The following is a 20,505-nucleotide window of genomic DNA, read 5'->3' on the forward strand; positions in this document are numbered from 1 at the left end:
CAAACACATTTATTTCATTTAATAGTTTCCCTTTATAATTTAGGTGTTTCTATATATATTTATCAATAAGTTGATGACATCTAATTTGTTTCGACCAGTATATATCAAACCATCCCAAAAGTAATGTCCAAAAATTTAATACAGAAAGTGTATCATCATTTCTTCTTTATATAAGGCTTTAATGACTAAAATATATAGCAGGACGTGTATAGAAATGTTCAGACAAATAAAAGAAACTAACCCAACTCCACTTTTTTCAGATCATTAATCAATTACACCCTTATAAAGATGGATGTGTCTGAGGAGCCCATTAGGCATATAATGCTTTATGAGTTTAAGAAAAGCAATAGTGCGGTAGAAACTACACAAAACATTCAAGGTATTTATGGTGCAGAGTCTCTAAATGAAAGAAAATGTCGAAGGTGGTTTCAGAAGTTCAGATCAGGTGACTACAGCTTAAGTGATTCGCCATGTTCTAGTCGTCCTGTTGAGTTTAATGATGACTTGTTACTGGCTGCACTTGATGAAGATTATGCTGTAACAGTTGAACTAGTACAGAAGTGTGATTTAACCCATTTAACAGTTCACTGTCATCTGCAAGAGCTTGGAAAGGTGTTAGAACTTGGAAAATGTGTCCCCCATGATTTGAGAGAAGCCAACCTTAGAGCAAGAGTGCACATTTGCACTTCTCTGCTCTATCTTGAACATAGCTCACCTTTATTGAGCAAGATAGTGACTGGAGATGAAAGATGGATATTTTATAAAAATGTTAAGTGCCGTAGACAATGACTCATTGCAGGTAAACTGGCTAAAGCACAGCCCAAAATGAACATCCACCCTAGGAAAGTCTTGCTAAACGTTTGGGAGATATTGTTGGTGTGATTCACTGTGAGTTGCTTTCATTCAATGTAATGATTTCATCAAACTTCTACTATCAACAGGTAGAGTGCTTGAATGTTGCACTGAAAGAAAGGAGCCATCCTTTGATCAGTCATAAAGGTGTTGTGTTAAATCAGGATAATGCATGGCCCCATACAGCAAGGATTACATCTGCAAAGACTGAAGAGCTAGACTGGTAAAAACTTCCACATCCTCCTTATTCTCCAGACCTTGCTACATCTGATTATCATCTATTCCAATGAAGATGTCAAAACTATTTTCTCTGTATTCTTTTCCTACAGACCCTATGAATTTTACAGAAGTGACATTCAGAAGCTTGTGAATCGTTGGCAGGAAGTAATGAATAATAATGGAACATACATTATTGAGTAAGTAACATTAAAATCGCTTGAAATACTTTCTCTTTTTCTGAACCCAAAAATGGGACATTACTTATGGGATAGGCCCGGCATGGCCAAGCGTGTTAAGGCATGCGACTCGTAATCTGAGGGTCGCGGGTTCTGATCCCCGTCATGCCAAACATGCTCGCCTTCCCAGCCGTGGGGGCATTATAATGTGACAGTCAATCCCACTATTCATTGGTAAAAAAGTAGCCCAAGAGTTGGTGGTGGGTGGTGATGACTAGCTGCCTTCCCTCTAGTCTTACACTGCTAAATTAGGGACGGCTAGCACAGATAGCCCTCGTGTAGCTTTGCGCGTAATTCAAAACAAACTTCTTGAATCAATGGACTAGCATTTCTAGTCTGATGAAGTTGCTTAATCCCAGAAATGTTACTATGATTCCACTCTGTAAGGCACAGGAGAAGTCTTAATATAAGCACATCTCCAATCTGTTGAGAGACAATGGTCAGGTATCCTCAGACATTACTGACATCCTCAACACGTGCCTCAAGTACTATAGCTGACTATATTCGGCTTCGACTGTGGGTGAGGATATTTGGTGAGACATCATTCAGTTCTTGCCAACCCTCAATCCATCACGGTCTGACGACGTTTTGAAACCCATTACACTAAATGAATTTTGGGTGGCTATCTGGTAAGTGTCTGGGACTGGATGGCTTACCAGTGGAATTCTATCACCATGTATGGCATATTACTGGGCCCCTTTTCATTAGAATTTTTTAACTACTGTCTGACCCGTGGGTCCATGCCTTCAGGTACGCTGGATGGATTAATTATGTTAATCTCTAAGGATCTCTCCCAGTCCAAAGATATGGCATACCATATCACTCTTGAGTGTGGATGGAAAGATTATTTCTGAAACCCTGTATACCCATTTCAGTGTTGTCATGCCGTCTTGTCCTTGACATTGAAATGTGTGAGGAAGAAGTATCCATCAAAACTTGGTACTTCTATATGACATGTTACATTATATCACAGACAGGAGCATCCCTAAAATTTTTGTGTCACTTAATCAGAGTAAGGCCTTTGATTGAGTTACCACAAATATTTGCGGTACGTTCTGGAGAGGTTTGGTTTTTACTCCAGCTTATGTACGAACTTTCTATACGTCTTCTTCGAGCATGTTCTTAGTGAATGGATACTTGATGCCCAGTTTAACATCTGTCAGGGTGTTCGTCAAGGACGTCCATTATCGCCATCTCTTTATGTGTTAATGATCGTACCTGCTCTCTCATCTGTATCACTAGGTTTCAATGTGTGGCCTTCGTTTCCCAGGTGGGGCATCCATCAAGTATGTAAGTTATGCAGATGATATGAACTGATTTCTAGAAAACCAAACATACCTGGGTTCAACAAGGGTGATTGTTAACAAGTACTCTCAGGGTAGTGCAGCTCAGCTCAACTACACTAAGTCTAGGGCTTGGGAGTTGGGCAAGTGGGCCTCATCTGCAGATACTCCATTTGATTTGGCATGGGCTTCCTCTCCAGTCAAGTGTTTTGGGATTCCCTTCATTGCCAGTCCTGAGGCTGCCTGTGGGAAGATGGTATAACGTGTCAGTTTGGCAGTTCAAGATTGTTACAGCCCTGCTAACTTGTTTGACAGAAGCGGTGAAGAGGAGGCTTCTCCACTTGTTATGGTATCTTGGTGAGATACTTCCTCTGAACGACTGCTGTGCGCGAGCTGTTGAGTGACATGTCTGTGGAGTGGTAAGACTGAGACAGTGTCTTTAGTTAAGCCACCCTTCATGAGAGGAGTGGACATCCCACGTGTCTGGACCGAGTGCCTTTCTTGTCCACCACTATATGCTGTCTCTCTTGGGAGGATCATCCCTGTAGCCAACTGGCTCATTTCCTGATTGGTTCAGACATTTTTGTGTTTCACCGGGCCTGAATAAACCAATGTGTTTTAATTCTCCCACTTGGTATGCTGACACTGTTGCAGCGATCAGACGTTGTCACGCTATGCCACGTGATATTCCGGCGAATTCCAATACTCTCTGCCGTCTGCTTCCTCCAGACTGTATTCACAGGATAGAGCAACACCACCCGCTCTTCCATGGAATGTTGTGCCATGTTGATATTTACATTCAGGGTTTCATGACATTTTACCGGTGAGAGAACGATTATACCTGTCCAGTATCAGTGTCGCCGAGTCATGTCATACTCAGGTATAGTGTCCTTTACATGTTGGTCCTTTGTTCGACATCGGACAGAAGAAGGTGGCTCACCTTTTCCGTGTCCCATCGATCTCGGCTGAGACCGTTTTGATCACTTGCTGATCCCCGTTCACAGTGTCCTGGCCTTTACCTTTCACATCCCCATATCAGGGTCATCTGGCTTACCTGTACTCAATTCCTTTTTGAGGGGGCTCCAGTGTTGTTCTGTAAAATAAGACCAGATACAAACTGTTATTCCGCCTTGATGCGAACTATTAGTTACTGAATCGGAGGGACTCTTTATCATTGTTGGTGCCCGGACGTCTCACCGGTGTGCACGCTTGAGGGTAGCGGAATCAGACTGATTTTCTAGATTGTCTGTTCTATGTAATTATTGTTTATTTGTATTTTCATAATTTTTTTTATCTATTTTGTGTGTACTTTTTGTATCCTATAATTTTTTTTGTACATATTGTTTATTATGTGGAATGTTTGTTTGTATGGCTGTTTTTTGTAATTAAATCCTTCTTAATTTTTGGGTTTTTAAATTTTTTCTTTAAGCTTTGTATTTCATTTTTTTCTGTAATTCTCTTTAGTCATTTGTAATTTTCTACTTTCATTTCTGTTGTTTGTTTTTTGGATTTAGTTACTTGTACATATCAGTACATATTGTTTTATGCGCCGATTCATTTTTTAATTTAATATTTAGTGTATATATGCATGTGTGTATACATATCTTTTTTTCTAATTTCTCCTTTTGTAATTTTCGTGTTCACTTACATAGCTGTATGTACTGTATATTTATGTTTTTGTTATTTCATTCCATATCATTGTTGTACATTTTGTATACACTTGGTGTTTTGTTCCTTGTATTGTTATTGTGTATAATAAATTGAAAATCTGGAATGCTAACTTCAAGAGGTAAGTTTTATCTTACCACCAGATGTCAGTACCTTTCATTTTTATTTATTTCATTTTAATGTTTATATTTTTCTTATTCTCTCATGGGAGAGCAGTCACCTTCCCACAACAGGCAGTGAAGGGTGATACAGATGTGGGATGTTGAGCACCCACATCTCACTCTTCTAATTTCTAATTTTCTTATGTGAGACTAGCGAATTGGAGCTGCAATGTGGGTCCTATTTCAACAGTCATTTCCAAAATATAGGATACATTTTATAATCTCACGTTGTAACACGAACTCTAGAATCACTTTATGGAGAAAAAAAATGTGCAGCGTATTTTTTTAATTTCATGCAGTGTGTTTTGGTTTACGAATTGAATATTGTATGGTTATAATATATATATAATTGTTTTAATATTTACATATTTTCCACTAGTTATTTTTTTCATTAGAGTGGTAATATCATAATGGTTCCTATTACATTGTTTTTACCTGTAAATAGATGTTTAATAATTAGTTAACACTTATTTAAATGTTTCATGGATCTGTTACTTATCTAATAATTGCCACCAGGAGGTCAGATTGGCTGATTGACATACCATTATCACATTTTGTTTATAATTAATATTGCAATGTTCTGTCTTTCTTTGTTCAAACCTCTTATTCTTCAAATAGTGAACCCTGTACGAACTTATCTGACACAATAGTTACGCTTCACTGTCAGATTTACTCACTGATTCGAAATGCAGAGTTTGTTTTAAGGGCAACGGGACATGAACTTTGTAATCCACAGTCTTGATACGTTAACCACTAGAACAGTTTTCTATAGAGTCCGAAGAAATTGTGTGTATAGTTTTGTCTCTTGTAGAAATGTTTGTTTCGTGAACGAGATGCTGGTAGGTTAAGTTACATTTCATGGAAGCAGACATGCGCATAACAATTAATTAAAGACATTTTAATAAATTAAGTCTGTGTTGTAGTACACATAAGAAAGGCATTGAAACTAGAGAACAAAATAGAATAAAAATAAATCATCTGTATGAGGTTCTTCCTGTTTCACAGATGACCACATAGCTCTTTTAAATACACCTGTAAATCATCTCTATGAGGTTCTTCCTGTTTCACAGATGATCACATAGCTCTTTTAAATACACCTGTAAATCATCTCTATGAGGTTCTTCCTGTTTCACAGATGATCACATAGCTCTTATAAATACACCTGTAAATCATCTCTATCAGGTTCTTCCTGTTTCACACATGTTCACATAGCTCTTTTAAATACACCTGTAAATCATCTCTATGAGGTTCTTCCTCTTTCACACATGTCCACATGGCTCTTTTAAATACACCTGTAAATCATCTCTACGAGATTCTTCCTGTTTCACACATGTTCACATAGCTCTTTTAAATACACCTGTAAATCATCTCTATGAGGTTCTTCCTGTCTCACAGATGATCAAAGAGTTCTTTTAAATACACCTGTAAATCATCTCTATGAGGTTCTTCCTCTTTCACACATGTCCACATGGCTCTTTTAAATACACCTGTAAATCATCTCTACGAGGTTCTTCCTGTTTCACACATGTTCACATAGCTCTTTTAAATACACCTGTAAATCATCTCTATGAGGTTCTTCCTGTTTCACAGATGATCACATATCTCTTTTAAATACACCTGTAAATCATCTCTATGAGGTTCTTCCTGTTTCACAGATGATCACTATGAGTTTCACATGTTCACATAGCTCTTTTAAATACACCTGTAAATCATCTCTATGAGGTTCTTCCTGTTTCACAGATGTTCACACATGTTCACATAGCTTTTAAATACACCTGTAAATCATCTCTATGAGGTTCTTCCTGTTTCACACATGTTCATCTCTATATCTCTTTTCATTTTAAATACACCTCTAAATCATCTCTACAAGGTTCTTCCTGTTTCACACATGTTCACATAGCTCTTTTAAATACACCTGTAAATCATCTCTATGAGGTTCTTCCTGTTTCACACATGTTCACATAGCTCTTTTAAATACACCTGTAAATCATCTCTATGAGGTTCTTCCTGTTTCACAGATGATCACATATTCACCTGTATAGATCTGTGAACTACTTTTAACCATTTTTTGTAGCTTATAATATGTTTCATCTCAACAAAATATTATCAAAAGATTTGTTTTAATAAAATAACAGATGATTTTGTTTATTTTTTGTTTCAGAGTTTCGCACAGGCAACACTAGGGCATTTATGTAATACCGTTCCTACTTTTTGACTGATAGTCCCGAATGAAAGTGGCTAGATAACATTAAACGCCATCTATTGCGCTACCATTTGATGATCGAATAGTGAGATTTGACTGTCGTACACAATACACCTATGACGCATGAAATTAGGAAGCCTCTTTGGTGGGTAACTGTAACGAACCGTGAATCGTTGGATTCACAGTCCGGGTTTGGTAGTAGCTGTTCTAAACTCGGGCTGATATTTTACTACAACCAAATCTTCCAGTGACCGCTTCGACATTAAAGTCACATGTATGCATACTTTCAACAAAATATTAGTGCTAACTGGTTACAGAACAATGATAATGACCAATACTGAACTCTACAATATCATATATTCCTTATGGTTTTTGCTTGTTTGAAGTTAAATATTCGAGTAATGTGAATGACAAAACTATCTTTTCACCTGAGAACTCATTCAAGTGCAGTTTGTATTCTTATAGGTGAAAAAAACTACTGCTTCTTTTCGTTAGTAAAATATTTGATAAGAGTTGAAAATTTAGGCTTTGGGTCAAAACTCCTCAATATAGAATTAGTTATTTGACAAAAGATCAAACTGTTAATTATTATTTATAACAAGAATAAACTGTGAAGAATTTCTATAGTCATTAAGGCCCTCCAGGGGGGGGGGTTAGTATTAAATTGTTTTTGTTTGTTTTTAATTTCGAGCAAAACTACTCGAGGGCTATCTGTACTAATTTAGCAGTGTAATACTAGAGGGCAGGCAGCTAGTCATCACCACCCACCACCAACTCTTAGGCTACTCTTTTACCAACGAATAGTGGGATTGACCGTCACATTATAAAGCCTCCACGGCTGAAAAGGGTGTGACAGGGATTCGAACCCGTGATCCCCAGATTACGAGTCACATACCTGAACCCACCTGACCATGCCAGGCCCAGTATTAAATATATAAACTGGAAAGTTAAAATCCTTGGTTAGATTCCTGCTAAAACATAAACGGTGTTATATTAATATTGTCTTTAATTGATATTTTACCAGTGATCTTAAAGAAATCTGTTCGCTTTTTCAATTTATGTAAAACTTCTGCTGTTCATTCATCAAACAAATTTGTTTAGATAAAAACAAAGTACTGTAGAACAAAAATTATATATAAAAACAAGCTTATTACGTTGTTTTACAGGTTTATAGATGACAACCAACTCTCCGATAACCAGGTTTATAGATAACCAACTCTCCCATTACCAGGTTTATAGATAACCAACTCTCCAATTACCAGGTTTATAGATAACCAACTCTCCCATTACCAGGTTTATAGATAACCAACTCTCCCATTACCAGGTTTATAGATAACCAACTCTCATATTACCAGGTTTATAGATAACCAACTCTCCCATTACCAGGTTTTATAGATAACCAACTCTCCCATTACCAGGTTTATAGATAACCAACTTTCCCATTACCAGGTTTATAGATAACCAACTCTCCCATTACCAGGTTTATAGATAACAAACTCTTCAATTACCAAGTTTATAGATAACCAACTCTCCCATTACCAGGTTTATAGATAACCAACTCTCCCATTACCAGGTTTATAGATAACCAACTCTCCCATTACCAGGTTTATAGATAACCAACTCTCCCATTACCAGGTTTATAGATAACCAACTCTCCCATTACCAGGTCTATAGATAACCAACTCTCCCATTACCAGGTTTATAGATAACCAACTCTCCCATTACCAGGTTTATAGATAACCAACTCTCCCATTACCAGGTTTATAGATAACCAACTTTCCCATTACCAGGTTTATAGATAACCAACTTTCCCATTACCAGGTTTATAGATAACCAACTCTCCCATTACCAGGTTTATAGATAACCAACTCTCCCATTACCAGGTTTATAGATAACCAACTCTCCCATTACCAGGTTTATAGATAACCAACTCTCCAATTACCAGGTTTATAGATAGCCAACTCTTTCATTGCCAGGTTTATGGATAACCAACTCTCCCATTACCAGGTTTATAGATAACCAACTCTTCCATTACCAGGTTTATAGATAACCAACTCTCACATTACCAGGTTTATAGATAACCAACTCTCCCATTACCAGGTTTTATAGATAACCAACTCTCCCATTACCAGGTTTAAATATAACCAACTTTCCCATTACCAGGTTTTATAGATAACCAACTCTCACATTACCAGGTTTATAGATAACCAACTCTCCAATTACCAGGTTTATAGATAACCAACTCTCCAATTACCAGGTTTATAGATAACCAACTCTCCCATTACCAGGTTTATAGATAACCAACTCTCCCATTACCAGGTTTATAGATAACCAACTCTCCCATTACCAGGTTTATAGATAACCAACTCTCCCATTACCAGGTTTATAGATAACCAACTCTCCCATTACCAGGTTTATAGATAACCAACTCTCCCATTACCAGGTTTATAGATAACCAACTCTCCCATTATCAGGTTTATAGATAACCAACTCTCCCATTACCAGGTTTATAGATAACCAACTCTCCCATTACCAGGTTTATAGATAACCAACTCTCCCATTACCAGGTTTATAGAAAACCAACTTTCCCATTGCCAGGTTTATAGAAAACCAACTTCCATTCCCATTACCAGGTTTATAGATAACCAACTCTCCCATTACCAGGTTTATAGATAACCAACTCTCCCATTACCAGGTTTATAGACAACCAACTCTCCCATTACCAGGTTTATAGATAGCCAACTCTTTCATTGCTAGGTTTATGGATAGCCAACTCTTCCATCATCAGGTTTATAGATAACCAACTCTCCAATTACCAGGTTTATAGACAACCAACTCTCCAATTACCAGGTTTATAGATAGCCAACTCTTTCATTGCTAAAGGTTTATGTGGATAGCAGGTTTATAGATAACCAACTCTTCCATCATCAGGTTTATAGATAACCAACTCTCCAATTACCAGGTTTATAGATAACCAACTCTCCCATTACCAGGTTTATAGATAACCAACTCTCCCATTACCAGGTTTATAGATAACCAACTCTCCCATTACCAGGTTTATAGATATTTGGTATCATTTGTTTGAATAACTTTAAATTATACAACTGTTGATCATTTAGTATACATCACAAATCAAAGACATTGAAGTAACTTTTCTCAAGTTAATTTTCTTCGTATAATCCTTCTCTAGTGGCAGTAATTAGTCTTTTGTAAATCGAACACACTAATCTCATAAAGGGTTACCCATGGATGTAGTTCCGTATCTCTGACCAGTGCTTTCTACGTGTAGTGTTAAAATATATATGGATTTTACATACCATCACTGTGTTCCAAGTTAAGGTTCAACATCCAGGATTACTCAAGTAATTAATATCACCCGCCAGTACAGCGGTATGTCTATGGATTTACAACGCTAAAATCAGGGGTTTGATTTCCCTCGGTGGGCTCAGCAGATAGCCCAATGCGGCTTTGCTATAAGAAAACACACACAAACATTTAATAAAGTCAACACCACAACGATGTTACTAAACTATAATGCAATCAACTGTGGTATTTTATTAAGACAACAATGTTAGTAAACTATAATACAACCAGCTTTCGTAATTTATAAAGACAACGATGTTACTAAACTATAATACAACCAACTTTAGTATTTTATTCAGACAACAATGTTACTAAACTATAATACAACCAACTTTAGTATTTTATTCAGACAACAATGTTACTAAACTATAATACAAGCAGCTTTCATATTTTATTGAGACAACGATGTTACAAAAGTAAAATACAACCAGCTTTCTTATTTTATTAAGACAGCGTTGTCACTGAACTTTTATGTAACGTTAGCACTTTTGTAAATAATGCTTTCATTTGAGTTTCTGAAACTGTTTGTATCACTCGTAATGTAACTGCTGGGTTTAATTATAGTCACAGTGTCCATTGCTGTAAACAGTTTTTGAGTATGTTGTTTTTGTAAATCTTCAAGGTGAACCCTCAGTTTGAGACTTACATCTTTAATCCCCAGTACAATATTTGGTATATCATTTTTGGTACGCCAAGACATTTATCAAAGTTCTTATTTCCAGTATATATTTTCAAACAAGTCAAAATGAAGAGATAAGTTTGTATTTCCCTTTCATATTCTCAGCAGTGATAAATCTGTTTGAAGAACGTGGGTCGTGAGATCCTAATGTAATACAGCAATATGCTATTCTCTATCACACACAAGTGAGATCCTAATGGAATACAGCAATGTGTTATTCTCTATCACACACAAGTGAGATCCTAATGGAATACAGCAATATGCTATTCTCTCTCACACACAAGTGAGATCCTAATAAAATACAGCAATATGCTATTCTCTATCACACACAAGTGAGATCCTAATGGAATACAGCAATATGCCATTCTCTATCACACACAATTGTGAGATCCTAATGGAATACAGCAATATGCTATTTTCTATCACACACAAGTGAGATCATAATGGAATACAGCAATATGCTATTCTCTATCACACACAAGTGAGATCCTAATGAAATACAGCAATATGCTATTCTCTATCACACACAAGTGAGATCCTAATGGAATACAGCAATATGCTATTCTCTCTCACACACAAGTGAGATCCTAATGGAATACAGCAATATGCTATTCTCTATCACACACAAGTGAGATCCTAATGGAATACAGCAATATGCTATTCTCTATCACACACAATTGTGAGATCCCAATGGAATACAGCAATATGCTATTCTCTATCACACACAAGTGAGATCCCAATGGAATACAGCAATATGTTATTCTCTATCACACACAAGTGAGATCATAATGGAATACAGCAATATGCTATTTTCTATCACACACAAGTGAAATACTAATGGAAAACAGCAATATGTTATTCTCTATCACACACAAGTGAGATTATAATGGAATACAGCAATATGCTATTCTCTATCACACACAAGTGAGATCCTAATGGAATACAGCAATATGCTATTCTGTATCACACACAAGTGAGATCCTAATGTAATACAGCAATATGCTATTCTCTATCACACATAAGACACCTTTCTTTAACACCTTTCTTCATTTTTCAGGAGGCTACTATTTAGAATACCTTGGTGTCTTCTTCAACTACCATCTCAGCCGAAGCTTAGCCTTTTCTCCTTTGCTTGCAAATTGTGGAGTGCAATTGCTGTAATTTTAATAGCAAGCTAAAAAAATTAGCTAGTCTTTATGTGAGTCTTCAGAATACAAACAGTGATCTTTCTTTACCTTTGTTTGGTAGTAATGATAATATTTTACAGTCTAAAGTTTTGGAAATAATTATATGAAAATGAACTGCACTGTAGTTTAAACTGTAGTTGGTTGTTATGTAATAAATTTAAAGTGCAACACCTATAAAAATGCAAGCAATCATACTCTCTTCAGTTGTAATGGTAATAATCCCCTAATAGCTCATAATACTGGAGATTGGCTAAGAATATTCTATGCAAAACATTGTGGTTAGGCTTTCTATTTTGTAGAATATGGTATGTGATACTGGTGTTGTTAATAACAAAAGTTGAGGTAGAAAACTAAAATGAAGTATTTTAGTGTATATTCTTTATGTGATAGGTGAAGGTTGAATACAGATCTTTTCACTGTGTTACCCCAGCTGGAAATGGATTAAGAGGAGCTACTCTTCAATGTAGAAATGGAATCTCAGTTCCATGCTGTAAAGGTTGCATGTGAGGGTCTTCCTCACTCAATTTAACATATGAGGAGCAAGAATTGTGCTGAAGGGAAGAGCATAAAATTGAAAAACACAATTGTGATGAACAAACTGTATCAAATGTCTAGAGGATGGAGCAATCAGGATGTGGTCATCCACAGTTCAGGTGAAAATGGCCAATGGAGAGAAAAGAAATCTTCTATCTAAAATTATGGAACAGCCAAAGATCAGTTGAAGGATAATAGGTGTTACTGGACACCAGCCCATGGTCTTCTTAAGGAGCACAAAGAGACAAAAGTAAAACCCAAAAAAAGTTTTATACTTCCTGATAGTATCTTTGGCCACAAGATCTTTATCACATCCTTGAAAACAAAGATAGATTGTGGGTCTGAAGGAGTAGAAAATAAAATGAGAAGAGAAAAATGAAGTGGAAAGAAAGAAGGTGGATGAGAACTTGTAGAATTAACATGTAAGTGCAGAAGAGTGACAAACAGATGTGTGTGAATATTGGGCATGACCAAACAGGATAGTTGCTGACAAGAAATGCAACAAATCTGACACTGAGTAGTGGGAGGACAGGAAGAAGGGGAAAGTTTCAGAGGTGAAACAAATATATTAGAATAAACTGAGTCTGTCAAGGAACAGCAAGGCTGTGAAAGATGAGAAATCAGAGAAAGTAAATAAGGCTGATGCCAAGCTGCTTTGGCCCATGGACTCCAGAGAATTAAGAACACCACTAAAGACATCAGGTCAAAAAAAAGGATAAGAAGTAGGTAGTCATGCAATGGTAAGGAGTGTATCCTGACCAAACAGGTCTCAACAGTAGAACTAAGTAGTAGGGTATAATATATATGAAATGGCTGGTATGGGTTGAGAAAACTCTATGTTGTTCGCTCTCTCTACATAGAATTTTCTCAACCCATACCAGCCATTTTAACATATATATTTTTCTCTACAAGTGGGTTTTCTCATCATCATGAATCAAACAGGGTACAGGTCATCATGGTCAAAAGAGGGGAATAAATCTCTAAAAATCATTCTGAAGCACAATGAAGTACCTCAGACATAAAGTATAGAAAGGAAAAATACCATAGAAGGGTGCAGAAAAAGAAATTGCAAAAACTGGGAACTAAAGAGCTAAACAGAGGAGAAGGGTTCACTCTCTAAGCAGATACAGATCTCAAAAACAGATAATCTAAAAAAAGGAAAAACAAACAGTTGTAAGTTAGGACATGGAAGTGTGAAGGTCAAGGCATGTGGGAACATATGCAAAGCTATTCAAAAAGAGGAATCAGCATGAACTCTACTGTCAGGTGAGGTAGAAAGCATTAAATAATCACAAGGATTATAATTATTGAGCAAAGAACATGATGATCACAACACACAGGTTGAAGAGAATGAAAGCAATATGATGCATGATGGATTCCACAAAATGCTGTACAATGGTAGCAACCTCCTCCACAATAAACAAGCTTCCCCACAAAATGCTGTACAATGGTAGTAACCTATTCCATAATAAACGAAGTATAAATAAAACTTGTGTGCATAACACATCGCCCATACAAGACATATTTGAAGTAATTATTCCTTGAAAATTCAGGACAAAAATTAAAGCTTTTGTAACAATAACAACAACCAAAAAAAAGCAAATCAATGTTTCATAAAGAAATAAAAATCTCATCCAATTCAACTCAAAAAAGTTTTAACAGGTCTGCTGAGGAAATGAATGAAGTTATCACGAGTGCAAGCATATAGGGAATTTACTGCACATGTATGTTGTGTTGCCCTCCTTTGTTGGAGAACTATTGTTTCATGATGTCATCATGCACCTTCATGGTCCACATTAAACACACAACTTTAGATAGGATTTAGCACAAGGCTAGTGGCATGTAAATCTGATAGACTGAAATGTGAGCGAAATAGCAGTTTTGTGTATGATAGCAAGTATTCTCTCAGTAACTGTCATGTTGTGCTCAAAGCAAATTTAGTAACTATTTTAACTTGTGTTCTCACTTGGGAATGCATTGGTCCTATTAAATGAGCATACAAATTTACATATAAATTATATTTAGGTAAAAATACTAGATACATGTGTTAACCTAAATGTGGTTGTTCATAAGGAGTTTTGAGCATTAGGAAAATTTTAATATAATTAATATTGAAAGGATACACTTACAAGCAGTTCTACAGCAAACAACATTGTTTTTCTCCAACATGATAGTTTCCCATAAGCTCTGAGAGTTAGACACCTAATATAAAAGATTAATTTTAATATTAGAGATATTTTATTTCATGGGTACATCAACAATGTAATAAGTTTTACAATACATGACAAATGTGTGTTATGAGTCATAAAGATATATATTCCAATAGTTTATGTTCTAGTTTCTATAAAAAACAAAGATATACTGGACATTTAGTCAACAGCTTCAAAACAAATCAAGTTTTTGTATCTGATTCAACAAGCAGAAATAAAATTTTATAATAAATATTAAAAACACAGTAATATCAAAATACATCTTTCATTACAGTATTGCCTTAAAACTCCAACACCAACATTAAAACCTGAAACAGTTGGATCACAATATTCTGATTAACTTAAAATAAACATTAAGTGTAACAATATAATGATAGGTACAATAAACATAATACATACACATTCATTTTAAGAGAAGATATTATAAAGAAAGGATCAAAGATAAGTACAAATATTGCATCTTTAAAATAATAATAGCAACCAAATAAAAATAATGAGAAACTGTTAATGGTTAAATATGAAGGGGTTGATGTTATTAGAGGCTTTCTTTAATAAAAGCTCCATAATCTGGAGTTGAGAATTTTATTTAAACTTTTCAAGAAATATGGGGTAGTTGTTATTCTCATTGTATAACTGGATACAAGGACTCAGCTAGATTATTTAAGTGATATCTACCCTAGTTAAATTCCATGTGTTCATTCATGTATTTGTAGGTAACATGTAGACTGTCTCCAGCTTTAAATCATTAGTACAACATAATACAAAGGAGAGATGTTAAACTTGAAATTATAATGTATACTAAACAATAACTACAAAGTATAATTGATATGTCTGTAATTAAAAATAAAGTTTTTAATCATATGATGAGTATCTTATTACACACTAGTGAGGACTTCTCAACAGAACTTAACAATATTTTATTGTATAAATGTGTGTGTGTTTTTTATATACTGTCCCTTTTATCCAGTACACAGGAATGGTGCTTCTATGTAAATAATGTAATGAAATATGTATACTTCACAGACAGTAAACAAATTTGTGACTGAATTAGGAAAATAATTTCTAGTATCTTTAAAGTTCACTCATCTTGTACTTACAAAAACTGAGAATAAGCATTCATTGACAAAACTACATGAGTGAACAAACCTACAAAAATGCTTGAACAATTTAGAACTTATTAAAACAAGTGCAGTCTTCAATAGATCATAGGGTGACAAAAGTATACATGAAAAAAGCTCTCAATATTTGTTTTCCCTTTTCCAAATGTGTTGTTGAATCACTTGAGAGGAAATTTAAACTCAGAATGTCCAAGCAGTTAGTAATAAGTACACCAAACCCTTTAGACTTTAGAAAGTGAAAATAAAAAACAAGTTGGCTGGTGTGATTTTATTCAAAATTAAATTCATAGATCCAAATAGATATTTATAACAAAGGAATTCACACATTTACACTTATAATGCACTAAGTAAAACTGCATGATTGTTATATTAAACTAGAGAAATTCACACTAAAAAATTAATACTTTACACAGAAAAACTCACATCTTCATCCCAATTAAGGTCTGCACACTAAAGTGATAAACTCTGACCATCCAGGTTAAAATCAACCCACAGATCTGAATCATATGGTTTTTGAACCTATTAAAATAATGTGTTGCTTATAAATATAAATAGTAGTGTGTGTAAATTTATGCATATATACACCCACCCCTAAAAGCAAATTATACCACATATGAAAACATAAGCTGATAGAATTGTAAATGTGAAACGTGGTACACACCGCATATGTTCTTGAACATTTTAAGGGTTTTATTGACAAATTTAATGTTATCTTAACAAAGACTAGTGTCTGCATATTAAAACTTAGCTGACTTAACCTGTCATGAGAAATCACATCTTCTGCCTCCAACACAAACCTCTCTTTGTTACATAACAGAAGCATAAAGTTTTACAGAAATTTGTGTATCTTAAATATAAATATATAAAAACACATTAACCTTATAATTACAGGCACCCTTATACTGTGCACATCATAAGAATTTATGTTCTAACATTCCAAAATTAATAAAGCAATCTTATTATCAATGAAGTTAGTATCACAGTTTACATTCTAGTCCAAAGTTTTATATTATCTATGTTTTAATTTCTTTATTTAAAAACAACCCTTAAAGGAGAAATCTTAAAATTCAGTTTGATGAACAATTTCACAAAGTTTTAACTGTTAGATTTTCTAGCTGTGAGTTAGATATAGCAAGTACACAGAGAGAAGCTAGATTAATTGTTCTGTTTACACAGTCTTTGTTCAAGCTACTTAGGAGACACTGGAAGGAAAGAGAAATAAATTTCTTTGATTCTAAAACATCAAAATATTAAATTTTGTGACAAAGTAAAACTTACTATTAAGAATATAACATCCTTTGATGAAAAGTTAAAATGTATGTATATTTTTCTACTTTTAATTTTAAATATTTCATTGCACAATATGTTGATGATAACACTCAAAATATTCAAAATCTGAGTGCAAATAACTAGAATACAAAAATAAAGAACCTTTAATTAAAATAATATTATTTTCGGTTTGCAAATTATTTGTAATCTTTAACAAAATTTTGCCAGGCATTGTGAAGATATATTAAGAAAGCTCAGAATTATCATATTGTTGCACTGTTTGTCATATCTTAATACAAACTATGCCAAATGGCCTATCCATGAGGTGAAATAAATGAAAGGATAATTTAAGAAAAATGATAATTTTAATCCTCTAATTACTAAGTGTCCATGAACCACATAACCCTTTTAATACATTTTTCTAAACTATTTATCCATCATATTACTTGTGAGCCTACAACCTTCCCAGAAAACAATTAACCACAAATATCATTAATATTGTAGTTAATATCACATTGTCTTTACACAGAAGATGAGTGATTCTCCAAAACTTGTGGTAAGCTCTGATTTTGTCTGATAGTTGTAACAGAAACAACTATAAAATTATTCACGTTACAACATATTATTAATACATAAATAGTATTTACACAACATAATAATTATTTTTAAAATTATAACTAGTTACAGCAGGTGACTAATAACAAATGTTACAACAGGTGACTGATAACAAACGTTACAGCAGGTAACTAATAACAAACGTTACAACAGGTGACTGATAACAAACGTTACAACAGGTGACTGATAACAAACGTTACAACAGGTAATAATAACAAACGTTACAACAGGTAATAATAACAAACACTGATAACATCTGTATGTAAAAAACTAACAATTAATTTTTTCTTACATACAGTTAAGGGTATGATTTTTAAAATCCTACAGCAGCTACCTTATTTTAATTTTGTTCAATTGAATTGGCCTGGAAAGGAGTACAATTTATAAATTGAGTACCTGAATTTAATGAAAGCTGTTTAACATTTGTTCCAACAAAAAAATTAAACTATATTACCTATAGGACAAAAGTCAGAAAAAGCATTTAACATTTGCAAAAAAAACTGAGATCAAACTTAGAATTCAAGTCTTGATGAGGAGATTAAAAATTGTTGTTCCAGTCTTAAACATTTTCAAGCACAGCAAATATATATGTCCCTAATTTTGAAACTGACAGATAAAGAGGAAAGCAGCTGGTCAACAGCAAAGTTTCAGGTTATTCTTTTCAACTGATACTCTTGTAATAAACCTACAAAGCAAAGGTATGGAGCAGATTTTGTGATAACAGGATGTAACTAGTGAATTCATTAACAACTGGCCAACATGATAAGAATGGTATTAAATCTGTAAACTACATGTCAGCATGAATACTGCAACTGAGTCAAGAGAATTAACTATGTACAACAAGATACATACATATACATTTATTAATGACTATGATCTCTTAAAAACTCAAGTAGCTAGAATGGTGACATTTTTTTTAAAAATCTGAAAACACAACTTTTATTAAGACTCAACTGGTTTCCTACCTTTTAACTAAAAAAGTTGTAAAAAAAGGGTTTTAATAGACATTGCTTATTCATTTTATTTTTATTTCATATATTTTTGAAAGCTAAACAGAGGTTATCTAAACTATCTGTCCCTAACTTTTACATGACAGAAGACAGCTAATACACAGTATCTACTAATGGTCTATTGATATAAGACCAAGTAGAGACCATGATTCTTAGAGTGCAACTATGTTCCCAAAGTCTGGAGAAACATTGTTTCGTAACTGCCATTAACTGGTGTTACACAAACCACTAAGCCACGACCAACCATAGACTTTACATAAAAGAGAAAATATGTTACTGTGTAACACTAGGGGAATTCAGGATATTTCAAAACATATTTCCTTACAGAATTAGAACTTAAAACTTACATACTATTAAGATATAGATTATTGGCTAAGTTTTCATGCCATAGTAACTGGTATAACAAACTCTCCATCATCCATAGTAAACAATAGCCAGGTTGAAAGAGTTAAACTTAAGCACCTTGCTTCATGATTCATTTTTATTTCTAATAATATTTTAAGTGATCAAAATTTTATTTCTTAGTATATAAACAAACATAAATATCTTATTCTAATAAAATACATCCTAGTATCATATATTGTTTCAGACTTCTGAACAGAGAAAAAAAGCTAATTGTGAAAGTGTTGCTGAACTAAACTAAGAGTTGACAAAGCTTAATTTTGAGAAAAAGAAAGATATAGTATTTTCAGTAAATTTTAAATTCCTGATATGTTTCTTTCTTTCTTTCTTATGGCCACATTTTTCAATTTTCCATTTAGATTTTATGAATGAATTAAAGAAAAACAAATGATTTTTCAACTATTTTTTTTCTATTACAAAGTTTCAAAAAATAACATCAAGTTTAAAGTATATTATATCTACAGATTACTGATATTCACCACTTGTCATGCCATCAAATGCTTATGACAAAAACTGAAATCCTTTTACTAAAAAACAACTTTGTGCAATTATAATAAAACAGTTAAACTTCCTTAAGGCAGTAAGCTAACAAGAACTTAGAAATTATATTGTTATTTAAAACATAACAGAGCTTCTTAAGACATGTTAATGCACCAAATATATACTTGTAACAGTCTTGTAGCAAACTACCCACAGTTGTTTGTTCAATACAAACTGAAATTCAGATGTATCACTGCTCACATGTTTTCTGTCTTACACACTTTACATTTGATAAACTGGTTTTGGCTAAATTTATGTTCCTGCACCTTGATGTAATTTTATAGCAAATTAGTTTGTTGTTAGTGTTAAAGTATATATACCCCTTGTCTTTCATTACAAATATTAAATATTATAAATTCAAACAATTATTTATCTGTTAGTAAGAACTAGAGTATACAAATAATTACTAAACATTATATATCAAATTTATACACACCTTGTAACCACCAAAAGTAACAGATTTACAGATGAATGAATACACCCTATGTTCAAAGAAAGAAAACACAATAGTTAATTAATAACCTGCCTATAACTAAATAAATGTTTCCATAGCTAATACAAAAATCTATGGCAAGTCAAATTTTGTATACATGTGTAAAGAAGTAACATATCACTTAATATATGATTAAGAACTGAACTATTAATGTTTGAGAACCTATAATTACAGAATTGACAAAAGCAAAGACAAGTTTTTTTTGCAAAATACTTGTGAAATACAGCTGTTCTTTATTTTTCTCAATTTTAATGTTTGGAGAACTCCATAATTACAGAATTGATTAAAAGCAAAGACAAGTTTTTTTTTGGTTTTTTTTGCAAATACTTGTGAAACATACAGCTGTCTTTATTTTTCTCAATTCTATATTACTTGACAGGTTTTTACCTTATAACAGTAATTATAAATTTTTTATTAGACAACTTATTTTCAGATGTTTATAATTACTTCCCATTTATATTTG

The 20,505-nt window shown here is 33.8% G+C and overlaps 1 protein-coding gene across 2 annotated transcripts; it reads right to left on the bottom strand.

Annotated features, from left to right (window-relative positions):
• Positions 1-13,241: 13,241 nt before the first annotated feature.
• On the bottom strand, positions 13,242-20,176 carry LOC143248647 (uncharacterized). Of its 2 annotated transcripts, XM_076497172.1 has the most exons (4): positions 19,986-20,173; positions 16,137-16,232; positions 14,515-14,587; positions 13,242-13,843 (listed from the first exon to the last, which is right to left on the bottom strand). In XM_076497172.1, exons 2-4 carry the CDS (start codon positions 16,217-16,219, stop codon positions 13,667-13,669), a joined length of 333 nt encoding a protein of 110 aa, XP_076353287.1. In that variant the 5' UTR covers positions 16,220-16,232; positions 19,986-20,173; the 3' UTR covers positions 13,242-13,666. The 2 variants fall into 2 exon arrangements, 1 of the variants encoding a protein (XP_076353287.1); XR_013027130.1 differs by lacking the exons at positions 13,242-13,843; positions 16,137-16,232 and having other exon boundaries at positions 14,138-14,587; positions 19,986-20,176.
• Positions 20,177-20,505: the final 329 nt, after the last annotated feature.

The sequence above is a fragment of the Tachypleus tridentatus genome, chromosome 4 (genome assembly GCF_004210375.1).
Source record: "Tachypleus tridentatus isolate NWPU-2018 chromosome 4, ASM421037v1, whole genome shotgun sequence".
Lineage (NCBI taxonomy): Eukaryota > Metazoa > Arthropoda > Merostomata > Xiphosura > Limulidae > Tachypleus > Tachypleus tridentatus.